At 33.7% G+C, this 22,653-nt stretch overlaps 1 protein-coding gene across 2 annotated transcripts; it reads left to right on the forward strand.

Annotated features, from left to right (window-relative positions):
* The first annotated feature begins 1,611 nt into the window (after positions 1–1,611).
* On the forward strand, positions 1,612–21,163 carry MOR1 (ARM repeat superfamily protein). 2 transcript variants are annotated; one of them, XM_068634253.2, is made up of 54 exons: positions 1,612–2,018; positions 2,196–2,301; positions 2,415–2,538; positions 3,806–3,885; positions 3,973–4,150; positions 4,258–4,322; positions 5,028–5,110; positions 5,225–5,310; positions 5,427–5,540; positions 6,199–6,318; positions 6,750–6,852; positions 7,338–7,474; positions 7,818–7,883; positions 7,980–8,097; positions 8,275–8,315; positions 8,699–8,770; positions 8,869–8,976; positions 9,071–9,176; positions 9,683–9,795; positions 9,901–9,988; positions 10,074–10,174; positions 10,914–11,021; positions 11,107–11,212; positions 11,280–11,359; positions 11,439–11,588; positions 11,719–11,794; positions 11,941–12,065; positions 12,164–12,274; positions 12,347–12,496; positions 12,597–12,671; positions 12,758–12,839; positions 12,921–13,030; positions 13,107–13,205; positions 13,290–13,364; positions 13,452–13,547; positions 13,639–13,740; positions 13,840–13,941; positions 14,117–14,299; positions 14,376–14,487; positions 14,751–14,827; positions 14,904–14,983; positions 16,528–16,587; positions 16,702–16,828; positions 16,931–17,053; positions 17,135–17,212; positions 17,301–17,459; positions 17,565–17,723; positions 18,381–18,478; positions 18,566–18,722; positions 18,804–18,920; positions 19,542–19,637; positions 19,933–20,004; positions 20,112–20,394; positions 20,483–21,163. In XM_068634253.2, the coding sequence occupies exons 1-54, from the start codon at positions 1,859–1,861 to the stop codon at positions 20,755–20,757; spliced, it is 6,072 nt and encodes a 2,023-aa protein (XP_068490354.1). In that variant the 5' UTR covers positions 1,612–1,858; the 3' UTR covers positions 20,758–21,163. The 2 variants fall into 2 exon arrangements, with proteins under 2 accessions (XP_068490354.1, XP_068490353.1); XM_068634252.2 differs by having other exon boundaries at positions 1,640–2,018; positions 12,758–13,030.
* The last annotated feature ends 1,490 nt before the right edge of the window (positions 21,164–22,653 follow it).

Here is a 22,653-nt window from a genome sequence, read left to right on the forward strand (position 1 = left end):
AATTCTTAAACTAACAATCATACTTGAGTGAAACTTCCTTACTTAAGTGAATTATATATAAAAAAGAATGTAAAGATATCCACAAGAACTTTCTCATGCAATGTCGCTTCCTCACTCAAGCTATAGTATGTCGCTCGAGCGATATCTGATTGTAAAATCATAGAAAATCAAATATCAAATACTCATTGAAAACTTTTATGACTTTATTGGTCACTCAAGTGACAAGTGTTTATGCCCAAGGTTAAAGCTTTCGCTTGAACAATAGTTCAATGCTCAAGTGGAATATGCAAAAATAATAATTTATGCATAAGGCCTAAAACTCACCTAAAACAAAATTCAACCAAAGTAATCATTTTAACAAGTTCAAAAACACAATTTTAAACTCACATTCAAAATAGCTAAGAATACTATGTTATTCAAAATAACTAATAGTACTTTTCCTTCTAACTCTTTCAATCTCCTCTTTAAGTTAAAAAAATAAAAGTGATCCTTTATATCCCTCGTTTTTATCTTAGTAGACAAATAATGAATTTAGCATCAATAACAATCATACACAAATCAATACTCAATTTTCCTTTGAAATAACTAAAATTGCTTATAATCCAAATAATGACTACAAAAAGTTGGAAGTCCATGCGTAGGCTTGCCTGTCCTCATCTCCCTATCACACTTAAGGTCATAGTTGGAGTTAACATTTGTAGGTTTGGGCTTTCTCGTGTAAGAGGTAGAAGGTTAGTCAACATCGTCTAATGTCTCATCATCTAATGTGCATCATGAGTCCATGACCTAACTTCTTTATGTATCAAAGTACCAACACCCCATCAAACTTGTAGTTATTAAACGCTATAGCAGCAACATACTATTTTTTGAAATGAGTTTTCTTAATACTAACAAAACCACATGCATTTTGTATTTACATTTTTTTCATTAATATATATATATATATATATATATATAATTTTCTTATTTTTATGAATAATTAATAAATAAAAAATGATATAGTTTACAATTTAATATATATACATAATTATATAAAAATAAAAAATTTTATTTAAACAAAATAATATATTATTTTATAATAAAAAATATTCAATTACTTATTTTATTAAATAAATAAATAAATAATTTTAACTAGTATATTCTCTTTATACAACAGTATAGATAAATATATATTTTAGTTATTAAAAAGTAAAATTATGTAATACTAAATAAAGATTGGAAAGGTTAATTTTTTTGAAAAAAAGAACCGTTGCAAAATCCAATAGGTTATAGATGATTAATGGTCATATATATATAAATATTATATTTGACTCTTGATTTGAGAAGAAAGAAAATAAAAAGCTTTTCAATTATTAAAGTGAACGGAATGAAAATTTGGAAGAGGATGATAAGATATAATTTTTGCAGAACAACATAACACAATCTGTCCTAGTGTGATGCTGATGTGTGAGTTGTGAGGGAGATCTCAATTCAAAATTGGCGTTGTGTCCACACGCGCACCAAAGGAATGTGGGTATGGAAAAACGTAAATCCCAATATACCACCATCCCCGTCCCAACTGACCAAGGAAAACCAAATAAATAAATATATAAATAAAAAGAAAAAAAAATCCAAAACAAAAAACCCCTCTTTCTGTGTTGTGTTTTTGAAGCAAATATACAAAAGCCTATTGCACGCTCTTTCACCGTTTCTTCTACATTTTCCCCCCATTCCGTCTCGCCGGCACTCGCCAAAAGCCAAAATACCACCGAGCACACACACAAACAACCACACACACTCTTGTTTCTCTCTATAGAATTCGGTGGAGATCGATAGGCTTGAGACGTGCGGATTGTAGTTTGATAAGAGAGAAGCAACAATGTCGGAGGAAGAGAAGTTGTTGAAGGAGGCAAAGAAATTGCCATGGGAGGATCGCCTCTTCCACAAAAATTGGAAGGTGCGCAATGAGGCGAACATCGATTTGGCGTCGCTCTGCGACTCCATCACCGATCCTAAGGACGCTCGCATCCGCGAATTCGGTCGGTGTTTTTTTCCTCTTCGCCTAGGGTTTTTAAGTTTTCGGATTCGCTTCCCGATCTCCCTATGGTGGATCTGGATGCGGTTCACTGCTGAGTTGTTATTTGCTAAGCTGCATTTTCGTTTGGATCTTGATTCGTGGTTTTGTTCATTGTTTTTTTTTTTTTTGAATTTGGCAGGACATTTTTTCAAGAAGACAGTGGCGGATTCGAATGCGCCGGTGCAGGAGAAGGCGCTGGATGCGTTGATTGCGTACTTGCGAGCTGCGGATGCCGACGCCGCGAGGTGAGGATTTCGTTGTTTTTGTTTGTTGGATTTGTATTTTGTTTGCATGTTTTTGTTTCAAAAAACTTACCGTTCCTGTTTAAATTTGAATTTGAATTTGAATTTCGGAGTAGGTATGGGAAGGAGGTCTGCGATGCGGTTGTGGCTAAATGTCTGACGGGAAGGCCGAAGACGGTGGAGAAGGCTCAGGCAGTGTTTTTGCTATGGGTGGAATTAGAGGCCGTGGATGCGTATCTGGTACTATTTACTTGGGTTCTTTGCTATTGAATGGCCTTCTACTTGTGAGGGAGAGGGGTTGTCTTTTGTTTATAGCTGAGTTGAGATTCCCATGAATTTTTGTTTCAGTAGTGATGTCTGTTCTGTTTATGTCATTAATTTAAACTTGTGTTGGCAATGATTGCGGACATTAAAAGAGTCTTCACGCAGTCCTAATCACAGTGCCTGTTTTTGTTATGCTTTTTCCAGTTATTTGGAATGCTGAATTTTATCGTGCTTGCTTTCTATCAGTTATATTATTCATGAAAGGACAATGTTAATAGGTACCATGTTGCCTCTTAGTTTCTTTGGTGACGAAGACACTGAATTTTATGTGTTAGTCTAAATGATTCTTTCGTATTTTGTCCTTCCTTGGAGCCGCTGGGCAATGGCAAACTTTCTTCCTCTATCTCTCAGGAATTGGTTGTAGGATGCTGTTTTAACAATAACCGACACCAGGGCTTTAGCTACAGTTTTCACATAGAAATTTTATTCTTGATGCTTTCCTTTAGTTTAGATTGAATGAATGGCTTACCTCGGGCAATTGTTTCTTTAGCAAAATGCTGTATTCTGTATTTTGTTACTAAAATAATATTTTGACTTTTACTGGTTAGTGTTATTTATTACTTTTATTAAGGGTTTGGTTTATGGAAAAAGTATCATCAACTATTAATAGGAAAAATCCTTTTGAATAAAAATATATTATTTAGGGGTCCATTTTGTTTTTTTATTTTCATGGTTTTGTCCTTCAATCTATTTTTTTATTTATTTCATTTAGCTTTGTTTTCCATTTTCATTATCATCAATTACGAAAATGTTTTACATGGTGAATTCTCTTTGGATTTGACTAGTCAATAACAGTGTATCTATTGGTCATATTCTTCCCGTTTCTGTTTCTTCCTCATGGCTATGGGTTATTTTAGCGTACACGAGGTTACTTAATGCCCCTCCAATAAGTTATCTATCAATATTTTAATTTTGATTTTTTAATTTATATAAAATTAAATTAAGGTATGGTAGTTTAAAAAAGTGCCAATTGTTAGTAGGAAAACCCTTGGAATGTAATTATGTTCTATGGGTCCAAATATAATTTGTTTTAATTCGAATGTTTGATACCCAAAACTGTTGATTTCAAATAGTTTTGGTTTCCAATGTGGTGAATTATTTGGGGTTTACACATGAATAACTTCAGGTCTACTTGTAATATTATTCCTTTCCAATAATTTCTGAAGGCTTTTTGTAATTTTAGGATGCAATGGAGAAAGCAATAAAAAACAAAGTTGCTAAAGCGGTGGTACCTGCAATAGATGTTATGTTTCAAGCTTTAAGGTTTGGAATCTTTGTTGCAATATCTATTATAGGTGTTTCTTTTTATGGATTTTATAGAATTATTATTGTTATTTTCTATGGTGCTAGTGAATTTGGAGCAAAAGTTGTGCCCCCAAAAAGAATTTTGAAGATGCTTCCAGAACTCTTTGATCATCAAGATCAAAATGTTCGTGCATCCTCTAAAGGGTTGACTCTTGAGCTTTGCCGTTGGATTGGTAAAGATAGTGTAAAGTCAATTTTGTTTGAGAAAATGAGAGACACAATGGTACGTTAGATTGGTTGTCTATTTTTGCAGTCATGTTTTTTTATTTATTTTTTTTATTTTCTCCTCCAATAAGAAATCATAGACTACCTTTTTCCCCATTCTTGTAGAAAAAAGAGCTAGAAGCAGAACTTGTAAATGTTACGGGAACAGCAAAGCCAACCCGTAAAATAAGGTGGATGCTTGATTTTAATTCTTTTGGTTTGAATTTCTCCGCACTAAGTGTTCAATACAATGATAGGTTCTTTTCCATACGTACTGGGACATGTATGACTTATGTGCATACTCTTTTTACTTCATCCTTTTATTTTGTAATTATTTTTTTCCTAGTTGTTATGGGGTTGTGTATCTGTGTGTTTTGTTTTAAATTGCTTTTGGAAGTTTTGTTATCAGTTAGGTATTGCTTTATTCAGTTGTTATATTCCCCCAAGTACCCATTTTTCTGTTGTTTCTTCAGAATCTTGAAATCGTTCCTAAATCTGAACTAGATATATTATTATATATTTTTTCTATTTGAAAGTGATAAGTGATTTGTTGGCGAGTGAATAATTGGGACTTAAGTTCATCATACATAAATTTTGTACCACCAAAAAAATATGGAGCATTTTTGAGTTCTGCAAAGCACTTTTGTTGTATACATTTTAATTTTTTGAAGTCAAATATTTTATGTAATTCCAGGTGGTAGTTCCTTATTTTAACATGCTTATTAAGGTTTTACTAACAAAAGATGGCATTAGCCACTGGGCTATGACTAACTTTCATCAAACACCACTTATGTTATGCTTATACAACCGGCGTGGATCTTTTTTAGTTCAATATGTTGATACGAAACATTTATTGGCTTTCCCTTCTTTAATCAAATATTCTGTCATGTTTTTAGATCTGAGCAAGACAAGGAACCCGAACAGGAAGCTGTGTCAGAGGTTGTGGGTCCTGTCCCTACTGAAGATTCTGGGAATGATGGTGTGTAATTTTTTTGTATCTGGAGTATGTTTTTCTCTGTATCAGACATCATTGTCTTTCCTCGGTAATACTGATCTATGCCTTTTCTTGGTTGTCAAATGCTTTTATTATCAGCTCCTCAAGAAATTGATGAATACGAACTTGTTGATCCTGTTGATATATTGACTCCGCTGGAGAAGTCAGGATTTTGGGATGGAGTGGTCAGTTTCTGCCCCTTCTATCAGATTCTACTCAGTAGCTATTGTACCTTTACTTTTGTTACAGGCTTTGAATCTGTCTCAGTTTGTTGTTTACTTTCTGTCTTATTAATCTTCAGAAAGCCACCAAATGGTCTGAAAGGAAGGAAGCTGTTGCTGAGCTAACAAAGCTTGCATCAACTAAAAAAATTTCTTCTGGTGATTTCTCTGAAGTTTGTCGGACCTTAAAGAAGGTATTGTATACTTGTTTGTGTTTTATAGAAATGAAATGGCCTGGCCTTTTCTGTACAAAGCTTTGACATTGTTTGGATCTATATGTTTTCACTCAAATGTTGTGTCTGTTTCCTAGAGACTTCTAGGATATATCTTGTGTTGATGAATAGTTGACATTGAGGAGTTAAAATGATTGGGTCTGGTTTGTTAGTTTTGCCTTTGACATGAATGTAAAACTATATTGGGGCATAATTTATCTAGTGAAGAGTTACCACCTCTATTATTTTGTGCACTCTTTCACGCTTCTTTCTGTTTATTGCTTGGCAATTTCTTCTGGGATTTCTCTCTGTTTTTGTGGAGGTTAGGAGTTGTTTACGTTAATGTAAGGTGCAATATTTTTTAAAGATCTTTGTGCTCAGAGATGCATTTGCCTGTATTGTATTCTATCATATGCCTATGACTATATGGTATAGGACATAGGTTGCTTATATTTGTGAAGTTTGGTAGTGGTGCATTTTGTTCTTTTCTTACTCTGATGTTTAATTGTTTACGTGAATCAAGACCATTTTTGTGACCAGGGACATATATGACTTGATATTGTTTTTTTTTTTTTGTATTTTCCTTGTTACTGATTTATTTTTGGTTGACAAAATTTTAACTAGTAGTTTTTGCTTGCAGCTTATTACAGATGTGAATATTGCTGTTGCAGTTGAAGCTGTTCAGGCTATTGGCAATCTTGCTCGTGGATTGAGAACTCATTTTTCTGCGAGTTCTCGTTTTTTATTGCCTGTTTTGCTTGTAAGTACTGTCATACAGCCAAATGTACAAGGGGTTAACAACTGAATGCTTATTTCTTTTGGTATCTATTAATTTTATAGTCTTCATTGGTTATTTGATTTAAATGCAATAAAGTTATTATCTCTTTTATTTAAATTGGTTTATCTACAGAAATGGTTTTGAGAGTATGCTCTTTCTCATTTTGAACTGCTCATCACCTTACATTTCTTTTACTGCTGTGTTTTGTTGAAGAAGTAATTGATTTTGGCTTTGAGAAGGTTGGATGTCTTCTGTTTTGAATGGCCTTTAGAGGTGTTAAAATGAGAATTGTGCTTCTAGTTTGCATGGAAATTATTGTTAAAGTAAATAGTGAATGTATTTATACACATAAAATAAGTTAATAATTTACTCTTCAAATATTTCTTGCTTATTATGTTTTTTTTTATGAACAGGAAAAATTGAAGGAAAAAAAACCTGTTTTGGCTGAGGCATTGATACAGACTCTTCAAGCAATGCATAAAGCGGGGTGCATCAGCCTCATAGACATTGTTGAAGGCAGGTTTCACATCCTTGATTTTTTATTCAACTCTGCAGCCTTTTGTTTGAAAGGCTATAGGTTAAATAATTTAGTTACTGGTTTTAAAGAATCTTTATCTCTGAAATTCTTTTTTGTACATACTCCCAACTCCTGTGGCCTTGCCCTTTGGTGCTTTTCATGGTGAAGATTATAATATCTATCTTCCATCACGAAGATGTCAAAGCAACGGATTTTTAGTGCTATTTTCCCTTTAGATTCTGTATCCTCTGCAAGACATGATCTAAACCTCATTGAATATTTTCCTGCTGTTATTTATTTAGCTGTAGATTCATATTGCTGTTTTAACTACTGTATGAAACACTTCATGATTTAGATTGGTATTTTGTATTTGTATTTTTTCGTAAGTTGTTTGTATTTCTGCATGTTGACCTTAAATTTAATCTTGTTATTAGTGTTTTATGTTTGCTTCTTGTTGAGTGTATTATGTTTAATCTGTTGCCAGATGTTAAGACTGCCACGAAAAACAAAGTCCCTCTTGTGCGATCGTTATCCTTGACCTGGGTGACATTTTGTATTGAAACCAGTACCAAGGGTGTTATTACAAAGGCGCACAAGGATTATGTTCCAATCTGTATGGAGGTCAGTTTGCTCTTGCTGGTTAATTGTATTTAGCAGGCATGCTTTGTTTTTTTGGTGGATTTTAAATGTGATTTTAGAGTCTTTTGCTTTTATAAGGTTCAGCAGTTTAAATCTTTTTATTTAAATAACAGTTTGATCCCCTTCTTTCCTTGGTACTCAAAATATGATTTAATAAATTGCTTGACTACAGTTGTGATTATTTGCCTTGTGTTTAGTTTTCAAGTTCTGACCTGCTGTTTATTCTAGGATACAATTTATTTCAATCGTTTCTGTAAAAAATACACTGTAAATGTATGTCTTATATTGTATATGTTTTGAAAATGATAAAATTTGGATATTTCAGTGCCTAAATGACGGCACTCCTGAAGTCAGGGATGCTGCCTTTTCAGCATTGGCAGCAATAGCTAAGGTAGAAGTTGTTTCAACTACATCTGTTTTTTGCTTTAGAATATGCTTTTGCACATTACTTGGTTCTGAACAACACTTCCTTCACTCATTTAAATAGTTGGTTGGCATGAGACCTCTTGAGAGGTCGTTGGAGAAACTTGATGATGTTAGAAGAAAGAAGCTTTCGGAAATGATTTCAGGTTCTGAAGATGCTGTGCCTGGTGGTTCTTCTGCAGGTTCGTATTCTTTATTTATTATAAAAAAATATACTATTAGATGTGAAGGGAAAATGCAAGTTTTGGGCTTGAGAGACCAACTTTCCTAATTTGATTAATTATCTAAATTGTGATTTTATTGATGATTAATGTGTAAATATGTTCGTTTTATGCTGACACTTGATAATGATGTTCCAGCTTCTGTGCAAAATACGCGTGCAAGTGCATCTTCTGCTGAGGTGGGTTTACTTTTCTTTTATTTTGTTTTTAGCTCAAGAAATCTGACTTAAGTTTCACTTCGTTCATCTGTTGCTCCTAGCTTTAATTGGTTATTTTGTTGGATTATAAGTAGTTTGGAAGTTTTCCTCTGCCCAGTTTCCCTTTCATGGATCAATCAATCTCCCTCCCAAAGGTTTTTAAAACCATTAAAAAAACGTGATTCCAATCTTTACCTTAAATTTCACATGGAATATGAATGTTAAATTGCTAAAATGGGTTTTGGAGAGGAATTTGAGAACTATGTTAAGAATATAGAAAAGACAAACTTGTTGATGATTTAATTTTAAAGTTGAATGTATATATTGGAGGACCAACATTTATATGCCACTTGATTTGCATACAGACCTCTGAAAGTGCATTTGTCAAAAGGTCAGCAGCAAGCATGCTTAGTGGAAAGAGACCTGTTCAGTCAGTTGTAAGATTGTATCTTCCTTTTTATTTAATATATGATGACGTTATTATTGTATTTCTGTTGAATGCGAGTTGATTAGTTAAATATTTTGTGCATTCTAGCCTGTCACTAAGAAAGGAGGGGCTGTAAAGTCTGGGACAAACAAAAAAACAGATGGAGCTGCACAAGTGAAGGCTTCAAAATCAATTGAACAACCTGAGGATGTTGAGGTAAATTGATATCTGTCTCTTCAATCTGAATATTTCTTCTCAGTTTCTTTGATAACTGATTATATTTATTTAATCTGCGTCTAACATTATGCAGCCTACTGAGATGGGTCTTGAAGAGATTGAAAATCGAATAGGTTCTCTTATACAGTCAGATACTATTGCTCTATTGAAAAGTGCTGTGTGGAAAGAGCGTCTAGAAGGTTGGCAGTCTCCTATTTGTGGTGACTTTGTTTATTTTTTATTATTGATATTGGGAGGATGCATGTAGGTAAATGGGGTGGATGGGTCATCTGGTTGAGGATTTAACCTCTGAATGATTATTACAATGTCTATTATATGATGAGTTGGACTATTGATGGATTGGTTTTATCCTGTAACATAAATTTTGGTCTGAGCATAGAACTAAACTGCTAGTAACTAAGCTGTTATATTTTAAATGTAGAGTCTCAGTTTTAAATTTTTGTGTAAAGTGTAATTGTTGTATTTTTGGATTGTCCATTGGATACAGTGAAACTGGGCTTGCCATATTCAAACTTGAATACATTTCATCCTGTGATATCTTTTGAAATATGGTCTGTCATCTCTCTGTGGTCAAAAGTGATGGGGATGAAAGATAATAAAATATAGTCTGTTTTCCTTCTAATTTCTGGTGATGCCTTTATGAAATGCTTGATAAAATAAGGCTGCTGAAGTTAGATATTTGCAGCCATTTCTTCACTGAAACAGCAGGTAGAAGGCTTACAGGACCTCAACCAATCAGCAGAAATTTTGATTCGTTTACTCTGCACTTTACCTGGATGGGGAGAGAAAAATGTTCAGGTTCTAATTTTTTTTTTTGGAATTTAAAATGCTTTATTTTAATGATTTGTTGTAAAACATAGGAAGGAGATTAAGAGGGTTCTAAGCTTGTATTTCCTTGTGCAGGTTCAGCAGCAGGTCATTGAAGTGGTCACTCATATAGGTTCAACTGCAGCTAAATTTCCAAAGAAGTGTGTAGTACTTTGTCTTTCGGGTAGGTAGTTTAGCTATGACCATTAATAAATAGTTTTTACTTTAGGAACGACTGGTCTGATTTGCCACTTGTTTTTCATTTTTAGGACTAAGTGAACGTGTAGCAGATATTAAGACACGTGCACATGCTATGAAATGCCTGAGTACTTTCTGTGAAGCCGTTGGTCCAGGATTCATTTTTGAAAGAGTAAGCTTGGTTTCCCTTTATAAGCATATATTCTGGTTGTTAGGACGCAAGTGTGCTCCTAGCCTGTGAATCATATAAACATATGCCCTGGAAAGGGTGTGATTGATTTTTTTGTTTTGCTTTGAATATGGTAAAGTTATGGTCTATTAGCAACTCCTTTTGTGTTATCACTGCTTTAAGTAATACAACTGTCTTTTCACTACTGGTAAGTGTCATTGTTTGCACTGTTGTTTGTGACTAGTGTTAACTACATGAACATTTATACAAGGTGAATTTAGATTATCCATTATTAATCATCTGATGATTATAAGGTGACATTTCGTCAAATATGTGTGGTTTTGTGAAAGATGGTTGGCTTAGCAAATCATATAACTGATGTATATTTTTTTTTCTGTACCAAATTTTTACTATTTAATAAATCAGTGTAAGTTATATATTTCATAGTTGAATCTCATAATTTCTTAGTAATCTTAAGTAATATTTTTTTTGAGAAACATGACAAAAAAGTAAGAGTTAAAATGATGGCAGTGAACAGTTTTAGGATATTGTAAGTTTGTGACTGTAATACAGTAAAATACTAGTAATTAGCTTTTGTAGAACAGTCTCAGTGTAGCTGTTTAACTTTTGTAATTAATTCCTGGTATTAAGTTAATGCCAGATTGTTCCTTTTTGGATATATATTATTGATTTTGTTTATCTTGATTTAATGAATGTTTGGAAAACTGTTTTTTTATTGTAGATTTACAAGATCATGAAGGAGCATAAGAATCCTAAGGTTCTCAGTGAGGGAATTTTGTGGATGGTTTCTGCTGTCGAGGATTTTGGTGTCTCTCATATAAAGCTTAAGGTGCATTATAGATTTTTTTTGTACTTTTTAGTGTCAATGTTTTGGTTAAAGTTTCTAACTTTTTAATGCAAATCTTATTATGCAGGATTTAATTGATTTTCTTAAAGACACTGGGCTTCAGTCAAGTACTGCTGCTACTAGAAATGCATCAATTAAGCTCTTGGGTGTTCTGCATAGATTTGTTGGTCCAGGTGACTCCGTGTTTCAGATTTTCTTCTCAATTTTGTTTTCAAGGGTCTAAGCCTTTTTTTCTTGCAGACATTAAAGGGTTTCTTACTGATGTAAAGCCTGCACTGCTAAGTGCCCTTGATACGGAATATGAGAAGAATCCTTTTGAGGTATGCTATATTTGGTGAGTTTAGTTGTATGTTGTGTCTTGGTTTTCCTAGTGCTGTCATATAATTTCGACTGCTTCAGGGAGCATCTGTAGTTACCAAGAGAACTGTCAGGACTTCGGACTCCTCTACACCTGTTGTTACTGGTGGACTTGATGGCTTGCCTCGTGAAGACATCAGTGGAAAGATCACTCAAACTCTTCTGAAGAGCTTGGAAAGCCCTGATTGGAAGGTTTGTTTGATAAAAGCAAGCAGTTTGCTTTTAATTTTGTATTTGAGGTTGTTTTGGGCTTTCAGATATTAGGGAAGTATGTTGTTGTACTCTTGCTACTAATTTTGCTGTGCATTTTTCCTTACTATAGGTTCGTATGGAGTCTGTTGATGCTGTAAACAAAATATTGGAAGAGGCTAATAAGCGCATTCAAGCAACTGGAACTGGTACTTCATTAACATTTTTTGTTTTGTTTTTTAGCCTTATGCCCTTTACTCACCCTTTCATCAACCTTTACCCCATTGAATAAGATGCTTGGTATATTTTAGAATTTGTCAGTCTTTTTATTTGTTCTTTACTATTTTTTTACCAGGTGAGTTGTTTGGAGCTCTTAGGGGACGACTCTTTGATAGCAACAAAAACATTGTCATGGCTACCTTGACGACAATTGGCAATGTTGCATCTGCAATGGGGCAAGCTGTAGAAAAGGCAAGCAAGGTAAGATGATTCTGTCAGGCTTTCATAATTTTTTTCCAGTTGTGGTATTGTCCTTTTGCTGTTTACTATATGAACCTAACTGAAATTGTTTGTTGAAGGGTATTCTGTCTGATATATTGAAATGTCTTGGTGACAACAAGAAGCACATGAGAGAATGTGTACTGAATACTTTAGATTCTTGGTTGGCTGCTGTTCATCTTGATAAAATGGTCTGTCCTTATCCTATGTTCTGTTTTTCTGTGCCCTCAGTATCTGGGTCCTTAGTATGTTTTTTACTTTAGGTTCCATATATTGCAATTGCTTTGGTGGACTCTAAAGTTGGTGCGGATGGGCGTAAAGATCTTTTTGATTGGTTATCTAAGCAACTTTCTGGGTTAAGTAGTTTTGCTGAAGCTGCACAACTGCTGAAGCCTGCCTCTTCCGCAATGACAGTACGGTCTGGTTACTCAGATTTTGTGGTTATAACATTTATCAAATTAATTCTAATTCACACTAATCTTTTGAACGAAATTTATGATGGCTTATTCTTAGGATAAATCTTCTGATGTTCGCAAGGCAGCAGAAGCTTGCATTAATGAGATACTGAGAGTTAGTGGACATGAAATGGTATGTGTTTTAGAACAATGCTTGTTTCTTCTCTTTTTTTCTTAACATTATTGTGATAGCCAAGCATCTTTAAATTGCTTTTTCAGATTGAAAAGATAGTTAAAGACATTCATGGACCAGCTTTGACTTTGGTTCTTGAGAAGTTGAAACCATATGGAGCTTTTCAAGGTATGTTCTCATTCTTCTTTGCTAATCATGGTGAATTTGTTCTTCTTATTTTTATCTTACCTTCACAATTTTTGTCTTCAGAGTCATTTGAGGTGGCTAAATCAGTTTCAGTGGGTGCACCAGCAAAAATGAAGGTGGGAAAATCAACTGCCAATGGTGTTTCAAAACATGGAAACAGAGCTGCATCTTCCGTAAGTTTTTTTTTTGTTAATTACTTTTAAATTTGTTTGGAATTTTTTCTAACCATTTGTTTCATCATCTCAACAGAGAGCTGTGGCAACAAAAGGCACTAAATCTGAACCAATATCTGTTCAAGATATAGTGGTACAGTCTCAAGCTTTGTTAAATATCAAGGATTCAAATAAGGTATTGTTGTTTTACCAAGTTTTACTTGAGATATTAAAAGTATGCGTGGTTGGACTGTAATCTTGATGATTGTCTTACATGCAGGAAGATAGGGAGAGAATGGTGGTTCGAAGGTGTAAGTTTGAGGACCCACGTCCTGAGCAAATTCAAGATCTTGAGGTGGGACTGTTTGTTGAGGACTAAGCATACATAACTCCCAACTTTCTATAACTGTTGAATTATATTAAATGTGATTGTAATTTGCAGAATGATATGATGAAGTATTTCCGAGAGGATTTACACAGGAGACTCTTAAGTGCAGATTTTAAGAAGCAAGTTGATGGAATTCTAATGCTGCAGAAGGTATTGTTCTTTTAACATTCTCAATAACTACCGTGCTTTTGAAGTGTTTTTATGTACCGGAACTTCTACAAACTGCAATTGCACTTTTCAGGCACTTCCGTCCATTGCTAAGGAAGTAATAGAAGTTTTAGACATTCTTCTGAGGTGGTTTGTGTTACAGTTTTGCAAATCAAACACAACATGTCTATTGAAGGTTTTGTTTATTTTTGTTTATTTATTGTGATTTCATTTCCTTCCTTTATTTTGGAGATGTACGGTGTCAGTTGTAACTTTATTCAATTTAATTGCTCAGGTGCTGGAATTTCTTCCAGAACTCCTTGACACCTTGAAGGATGAGGGTTACACTCTCACAGAATCTGAAGTGGCAGTGTTTCTTCCATGCCTAGTAGAGAAGGTTAATATTAGCAACTATATTTGTAGAATGTTATTATTCCAGTGAATCTTTCTAATGGTTTAGTTTATTTCAGCTAATTTTTGGTTATAACGCAAGGTACTGGGTTATAGGAGTCTGCTTACTTTGGTGTTACAGACGGTGAAGTAGAAGTTAATTTCTTATTTTATTGTTGCAGTTAGGGCATAACATTGAGAAAGTACGAGAAAAAATGCGCGAGCTGACCAAACAATTTGTTGCCATATATTCAGCATCTAAATGTTTCCCCTATATATTAGAGGGTTTGCGCTCCAAGAATAACCGAACTCGAATTGAATGTGCTGATCTGGTTGGATTTATTATTGATAATCATGGTGCTGAGGTATTGTTTCTATTTTTTTTTAATTATTTTCTTCTCTCATTGTTTTCCTCGAATACTACTGACATTATGTGGACAGATTACTGGGCAGCTAAAATCATTGCAAGCTGTTGCTAGTTTGACAGCAGAACGGGATGGTGAAACTAGGAAAGCTGCATTAAATACACTTGCTACTGGTTATAAGATTCTAGGTATGCCACACCCTTTAGAACTATGTTTCAAATTTTCAAGGTGTTTCAACGTGCTTGGGAAAGAGTTGTGCCTTCTGCCTGGTGATATATAGGGATTGGGATGAGTTTTTGCACTAGTGTGAAAATTGCATGAGTGGCATGTCCTTCTCCATGGATAAAGTGATCCACTTACTTTTTCACTTTCCGAACATAGATGCTGAATTTTTATTTCTTTTCTTCATAAACCTGCTGAGTTATTTTTCTTTTTTAATCTTGCTATGCAGGTAATGACATCTGGGATTTTGTTGGGAAGCTAACAGAGGCTCAAAAAAGCATGTTAGATGATAGATTCAAGTGGAAGGTCAGTACATACTTTACTGATTTGTCTCCATTTGATGTACTGAGCTCTTGATGATGTTGGTTTTGTACTTTATTAGGTACGGGAGATGGAAAAGAAGAAGGAAGGGAAGCCTGGTGAAGCAAGGGCCATTTTACGACGCTCAGTCAGGGAAAATGGGTGTGTCCAATCTTTCCAATCCGTTCTTTATTTTATGCTGTTCCGTCAGTTTATTATTTCCTTATAATTTGTTCTATGATCTCTTCTTGATCACAATCATCATTTAAAAATGAAAATATAAGCATCACTTAATTTTTTATTTTTTACATTTGCTTACTCTTAATATGTTTGATAATTTTATCTACTAAACGAGGCTGGAATCCTATTTGGTGTAGCATAAATATTTTTGGGGGAAGGTGCATTATGATTACGGCTGTTTAAATTTTAGGATTTGGATGAATTGTTTAGGTAAAAACATTGAAAGTATATCTTGTCTATATTGAAAATATTATGATGGATATGCATGATATAGTTCCTTTCGAGAAAGTAGAAATGAACTTAGTAACTAACTACACAATGACTTTCACATATCATGATTGTTCGAGTTAACTCTTTTATGATTTTACAGTTCTAGTTAAACAAAACAATTTAACTTGCACAAACTCTCAACTCAATGTGTTTGAACTTATTTTTAAAATTTTGCTCCCATTGATCTCAAAATGACTGTTTTATACCTTGACTTGATTTGAAGAAGTTAACTCCTTTATAAAATGTTTTCATTTTATTAACACGTTTTTATGAATCTTTATATATTTTGTTCATACTTGTAGTTTGAGCTTATTTAGTACTAATTTATTGCACTTTATTATTCTGATTTTCTTTTTGATTTATGACAAATTTGAAATGTTGAATTATTTTGTTAATAATGTTTGGGTAAGCCTATATGTCATTAATAATAGGGTTCTTAATATTTTTTCCACTACCTAAGAGTTATGCATTGAGTTTATGGAAGGTTCACAAGTTTATGTAAATTCAAGTTTGACAATCTTGAATTGTGTCCTATTATCCTAGCTTATTATGATATATAATGCTTTTGGTGACCTTAGAGCTTGTCAACTGCCAACCAATCTACCGATTTGGCAAAGGTAGCACTGTACATCCAGATAGCATTTTCTCTCATAAATTGATTTTTTCGCAAGAGGCTATCAATATCCATAGTTCTTATGCACCACAAGAAGGATTAGAAGTGCTTTTGAAAGAAATTTTGGGAATACTTGGATGGTTTGGTTGGTTCCAGGCTTTCCTTTAGAGAATTTATAGGAGTCATAAGGAAGTATAATTTATTTGTGATTTCTCAATGTGATTATTTCAGGATTATGAACTCTTTTTTAATGAGGCGGAGGAACATGAAGGGTGTATATGGGTCTTAAACTGGATTAACTTATCTTCTAACCAAGTTCTGGGAAAGCTAAAAGGCTGTTTTTTGTTGTACTTCTTTTCACCTAAAGCCCTAGGTGTAGTCTTTTTATATCTTCCCTTAATAAGCTGAGAGATAATTATGTCTTAAGCATCCTTTCTCATTTTCATTCGCAAGTGTGGGATTGGTTAACGTATTTCCTGATGACCTGGACTGAAGAGTTTTTTTGTGTGCAGATTATTAAACATAAAAAGTTAAATATAGATTTTTAATCGTGAAAATTTTCTGTTATTGCTTCCATTACCAGGTCTGATGTTGCAGAGCAAAGTGGAGAGATGTCTAGATCTCTTGCTGGTCCTATATTGAGGTATGGTAAAAGTTTTACTGATATTCATTCATTTTCTGCTCCTGATTGAAGGGAAATTTATCCTGTCCCAAATTATCCCATTTTATTATTCATTATCGCTCATGTTGATGTTAGGAAAAATTATGGTCAACCTGATAGTAACATTGAGAGACAGTTGACTTCCCGTTCTTCTGCTGTTGCTAATGGACCCCCGGATTGGAATGAAGCACTTGAAATAATTTCTTTTGGTTCTCCTGAACAGGTGAATTAAACTGAATAATTTGCTGATATAATCTTTTGAGATCTCCAATTCACTTTGTGATGTTTTGAAATTGGATGTTGAACTCTGATTTTCTTGGTGCAGTCTGTTGATGGAATGAAAGTTATTTGTTATGAGTTAGGTCAGGTCTCTAATGACCCAGAAGGCATTGTTATGGATGAACTGGTGAAAGATGCAGATAGGTTAGTTTCATGCCTTGCAAATAAGGTGAGATAACTTTCTTAATATACTTCTCTCATTTTGGGAATGTTTTTCATGTTTTAATTATTGTCCAATCATTTTAAATAGGTTGCAAGAACCTTTGACTTCAATTTGACTGGGGCTTCGTCACGATCTTGTAAATATGTGCTTAATACTCTCATGCAGGTAATTTTTTTTGGTGGTGTTGGAATTTGTATCATATGATGTCTTTTAATAGCTATTTGTGATTGCTAATTTGTGTTGGGAATTGCAGACTTTTCAGAATAAAAGATTAGCACATGCTGTAAATGAGAGCACTCTTAACAGTCTCATTACTGAGCTGCTTCTGTGGCTCTTGGATGACAGGGTTCCTCATATGGAAGATGGAAGCCAGTTGTTGAAAGCATTGAATGTATTGATGCTCAAGATTCTGGTTAGGAACTTTATCTCCCCCCCATCTGTTGAACTGCAATGTGAGGCATTATGCTTATGTATTATAGTGCAGGTTATTTAGTAACTAGTTATTGTGTAAATACAGGATAATGCAGATCGTACTTCTTCCTTTGTTGTCTTAATCAATCTTTTACGGCCATTAGATCCATCCAGGTGGCCTTCACCAGCATCAAATGAGTCTCTTTCTTCCAGAAATCAAAAGTTTTCTGATCTAGTTGTGAAATGCCTTATCAAGCTTACAAAGGTAACTTGTGCAGCCATCGGTAAAGTGATAAAGGATATAAGTATAAACATAAAACAAACTATTTTGGTTTTCTAAAGTTAATTGGACTAATGTAATACAGCCCATAAGCAAAGGTTGCTGTATCGAGCAATTTGTTATTTGCTCTGGGTTCTAAAAGGTTATTATATTTCCTTTTTATTTAAACTTCCACAGGTAGCATGAATCAATGATGAATGTCTTGAATTTATAGTACTTTTGACTTTAAACTTTCACTTATATATCTAATAGAGTCTACTACGCAAGCCGTGGTAATAGCATATCTAAGATTGGCTACTATGCTTTGTAAAATGATAACTTTTCAATGAAGAAATTTGTACATTCACCATGCCAATTTTGGTGGCAAAGAAATATCTAGTTCATGATTCATCTACCCATCCACATAATTGTTATAATATTTATTGGATGGATGAATTAACAGTTTTAGTTTTTTGATGATTATTTAATAGTTAATTTCTATTGGTTATTCAATTATTAACAAATCCATTAACCAATCTATTGGAATTATATATGGTTCTATTGATATTTAATTAAGCACTGTAGACTTATATAATTTGGCTTGAATAGTTATTAATTGAAGTTTTTTGTTTAGCATTAACATGTATTTTGTTTGTGCTGCAGGTTCTTCAGAGTACTATATATGATGTTGACCTAGATCGCATACTTCAAAGCATCCATTTGTACCTGCAAGACTTGGGAATGGAGGAAATTAGAAGAAGGTACTGAGTGATTGATAGAGCTGCTATTTCTTTACTTATAAAATAATACTTGAATCACTTCTATTTTCTAATGTTTAATATGTACAGGGCTGGTGCTGATGACAAACCCTTACGAATGGTAAAAACTGTTCTGCATGAACTTGTCAAGCTTCGTGGTGCAGCGATAAAGGGTCATCTTTCAATGGTTCCTATTGATGCAAAACCTCAACCTATCATCCTTGCCTACATTGAACTTAATCTTGAGGTATAAATTAAAACAAATTAATGTGATTTATTGTTGAAGTAGTCTTATTTATACTCTATTTTTCCTACTTTTGAATTTTAGACTTTGGCTGCCGCTAGAATGTTGACTGCATCTGGACCTGGGGGACAAAATCATTGGGGAGATTCAGCAACCAATAATTCAGCCTCAGGAACCCATTCTGCTGATGCCCAGTTAAAGGTATAATTATGCTTTATTTCTCAGTATCTTGGGTACTATAACAGTATCATTGTTGTTAAACTTAATTCTACCTAGAAATTTTATTTGGATGGAAGATCCTACCCCCAGAATGCGAAACTATATTTGTACATACGTATACATGTGCATAAAAAAAGAAAATAACCTGTATTTCACTACATTAAACGAACTTAAATTGAAAAATCGTAGTTATTAATGTCATAAGAGCCTAATACATTATAATACAATACATTAATAAGTAGGACATGGAGCAAGAGATGTAATTGTGCTTCAAGGAGAACAGAAATATGAGGTGTTTTTATAAAAATGGGTCATAAGGTGAGAATGACCTGTGAATCTGTCTGCTTGCCTCGCAGGGGATTGACAGTGCCATTAATTCTATTTGACTCCCACTTGCCATAATTAGTGAGGCAGCACAGAAGATACTCAACTTCTTGTTATTATCCCTATAATTTAATTCGCAATCCTAACAAATATTTTTCAATGTTTCTAATTTATTGTTTTTCGTTGTGTTATCATGTTCTAATATCATATTTTGCTGCAACTTAACTTAAAAGCCATATTTCACCCTTGACTATATTTGTCTTCAAAATTATATTGCAGCAAGAGTTGGCTGCTATATTTAAGAAGATTGGGGAGAAGCAAACTTGCACAATTGGGCTATATGAGCTGTATCGGATTACCCAATTATACCCTAAGGTAAGAATTAAGGGTATTTTGATTGGGAGGAAATATAACAGAAATATGGATTTTTGTTCTTGTTTAGTTATAGTGAAAGTGGATGGATGGATAAGGAAGAGAAAAATTAACGTACAGAAACAGTTTTGAAATTTTCCTTTCTTCCACTTTCCCTTCAAACTCAATTTCATGCTCTGCTAATTTCAAAGTGGATTGATGATGATAATTTTCAGATATGTAATGTGATGTTTTTTAGTAAATGTTCATCCTATACGATTTTTGCTTATTTGATTAAGGTTTTTGTGCTTTATCTTAGGTTGACATATTTGCTCAGCTTCAAAATGCTAGTGAGGCATTTCGAACCTATATTAGAGATGGTCTTGCTCAGGTTGAGATTATTTACTTGTATTACCACATGTTAATGCTTGCATTTTGTATTTCTATGAGCAATTCGGAGTATTTGACGATTGGCAATTGATTTTAACATTTTGGCAGATGGAGAAGAATGCTGCAGCTGGAAGAACTCCCTCGAGTTTACCTATGCCTACTCCTCCACCGGCATCTTTAAACATATCTTCCCCTGATTTTGCACCTCTCTCACCTGTGAATGCAAATCCACTGGGTGATGCTAAATTAAATGTGAAACCTGACCCAACAAATTTTAATTTACCGCCATCATACAGTGAGGAAAATAGGCCTGTGAATGCCATTACGTCTAGAGCTTTAAATTCTGACTATACATTAGGTGACCAAAGAAATGATAGATTTATGACAGGAGGTATGTGAACATAATTTTAGTTGTTTTGTACCCTAATTTTACATTGAAGAAATAATTTTGACTAGGAGAAGTTACATATGAACTGCAGTAACCAGTGGTACGTTAGATGCAATAAGAGAGAGGATGAAGAGTATGCAATTAGCAGCTGCAGCTGGGAGTACAGAATCTGTTGGTAGGCACTTAGCAAGTGCAAATGACAACTTGAATCATGGACTTCCTCCTAGTCAGATTCCTCGTACATCAGAGCATGTTGGTACGGAGAATACTTTACAAGGTGGTGTACTTCCTATGGACGAGAAAGCACTGTCTGGCCTTCAAGCGCGGATGGAAAGATTGAAAAGTGGTTCCCTTGAACCTCTTTAATGATGGTAAAGAGAAAATAATTCATTACTATTGTCAGATTTCATTGATGCAGTGGCACACAGCGTGTCGTCATATAATTTTCAATACGGTACAGATGAAACATGTATAATCCTTCAAACTACGGAACATTGACGTTGCAGAGCATCGGAGGATTAGTTGCCGTCTTGCAATTATTTCACCTCATGCTCGTTGTATATTGTAGTGGTGGAGCTTTGTTTTTCTAACAGGAGTTATGTAGATGCGTCAATTTAATGCAATTTTACAGATCATTCCTTACTGATGCTGAGCTTTGCTTGGTGTTATCGCATTAGCTTGTTTCAGGAAATTTTGACACTGGTATTTCAATTTAAATATGCAAAATGAATTATAGGACATTACGTTCAATGTCCTAGAATTTGTTCATTAATCGTTCCCGCTGTTTCTTAGCATACTATTTTCAATTCTTCTAATCAATGTGACCTCAAATTTGTACTTTTTCAATAATAAAAGAGTAAGTTAAAACGCACAACTCTATTCTTGATTTTTGTTTTGTTTTGCATGTGTCTTTTGTTAAGGAGAATCTTATCAGATGTCATATTTCTTATTTCTACACGTCTATTGAGTGTGAGATTGAGTAGGATGAGATTTAAATACAAGTAAATGAGTAATTGAATAGTTTATTGTTTTGCATTCAAGTTTTTCTATTATTTTTGAAATGTTTTCAAAGTTAATCTAAAGGCCTTACTTCTCTTACTCTTCAAATCTTCGAACAAAATAATATATCTTAAATCCATTTGGTGTCTAATTAAAAGAAGGTACTAAAATATAAACAAATCAATGTGGGAAATGGGGTTTAACTTGAAAAGGGGATGGAGAACCTTCTAAATTCATTTTTTCTTAGCTCCTCTTGGCATCACTCTGGATGAAGCTTCCTTTTCCCCTTAGGTAGTCAACTGCTTGTATATCAATAAAAACCTCATTTATATTCAATAAATTTTTAAGATTACAAATAAGAATCCTGCTTGATTTATTGTTTTTTATCCCTTCAAAATTCTGGTGGTAGAAATAATGATTTATGGTCGTGGCCAATACAACCAAGATCTTCATGGTCATCTAATACATTAGTGGATGAGAACATTTCTATAAAATCAAACAACTTCAGGAACATTTAGTAAACATTACCCTAAACAAGAAAATACAATAACCGACTTCTGAAGACAAATTTAGTAAACATTTTTCATTTAAATTTTAATGAAAACAAGTTAAACCAACACATCAAGAACTTCAAAGAAGAGTAGTATGTTATGTTTTTTGTCAACAAATCTAGAGGTGTAATGCATATCTACAATATATCTTCACCACATATTGAACACCACGACAGAAGATTGAGAAAGCATAAGAAAGGACCTAACTCTAAAAGTCATGGTGTAGTAAAAAGGAAATTTCCTCCCTATTTTCATTTTAGGCATGACAATGACCTCGCATTTTATCATTGGAGCAAACTTTGAGTTACATTAGTATTTTTTTTACAAGATCTGGAAAGTTTTAAAAGTATATATAAGATGATAAATTATTTAAAGTCACATTTATACGTAAGTAAATTTCATTTTTACTATGTCTCGAACGTAGGAGTCACCTAGAAGGAAAAAACATATCAACATGATATTTTAACTATTGTATGAACTTTTATTAATGAAATGACTTAGATATAAAATGAGAATATTTTCAAAGACTCATTTACGCGAAAAAACTTTTATAGAAACCTATCAACTAAACGTCTCAGTTCTCAGCAAATTCAATATGTACTCAATTGTTTTCGGTGAAACATTAAGTAGATGCTTCTAAGTAGTTTCAAGTCTCACTAAGTGTAGATGCTTCTTTAACAAATTTGAAGACAAAACAAAAATTAGGCATGTT

Source organism: Phaseolus vulgaris, chromosome 7 (genome assembly GCF_051622355.1).
Source record: "Phaseolus vulgaris cultivar YP4 chromosome 7, ASM5162235v1, whole genome shotgun sequence".
In the NCBI taxonomy this organism is placed as follows: domain Eukaryota; kingdom Viridiplantae; phylum Streptophyta; class Magnoliopsida; order Fabales; family Fabaceae; genus Phaseolus; species Phaseolus vulgaris.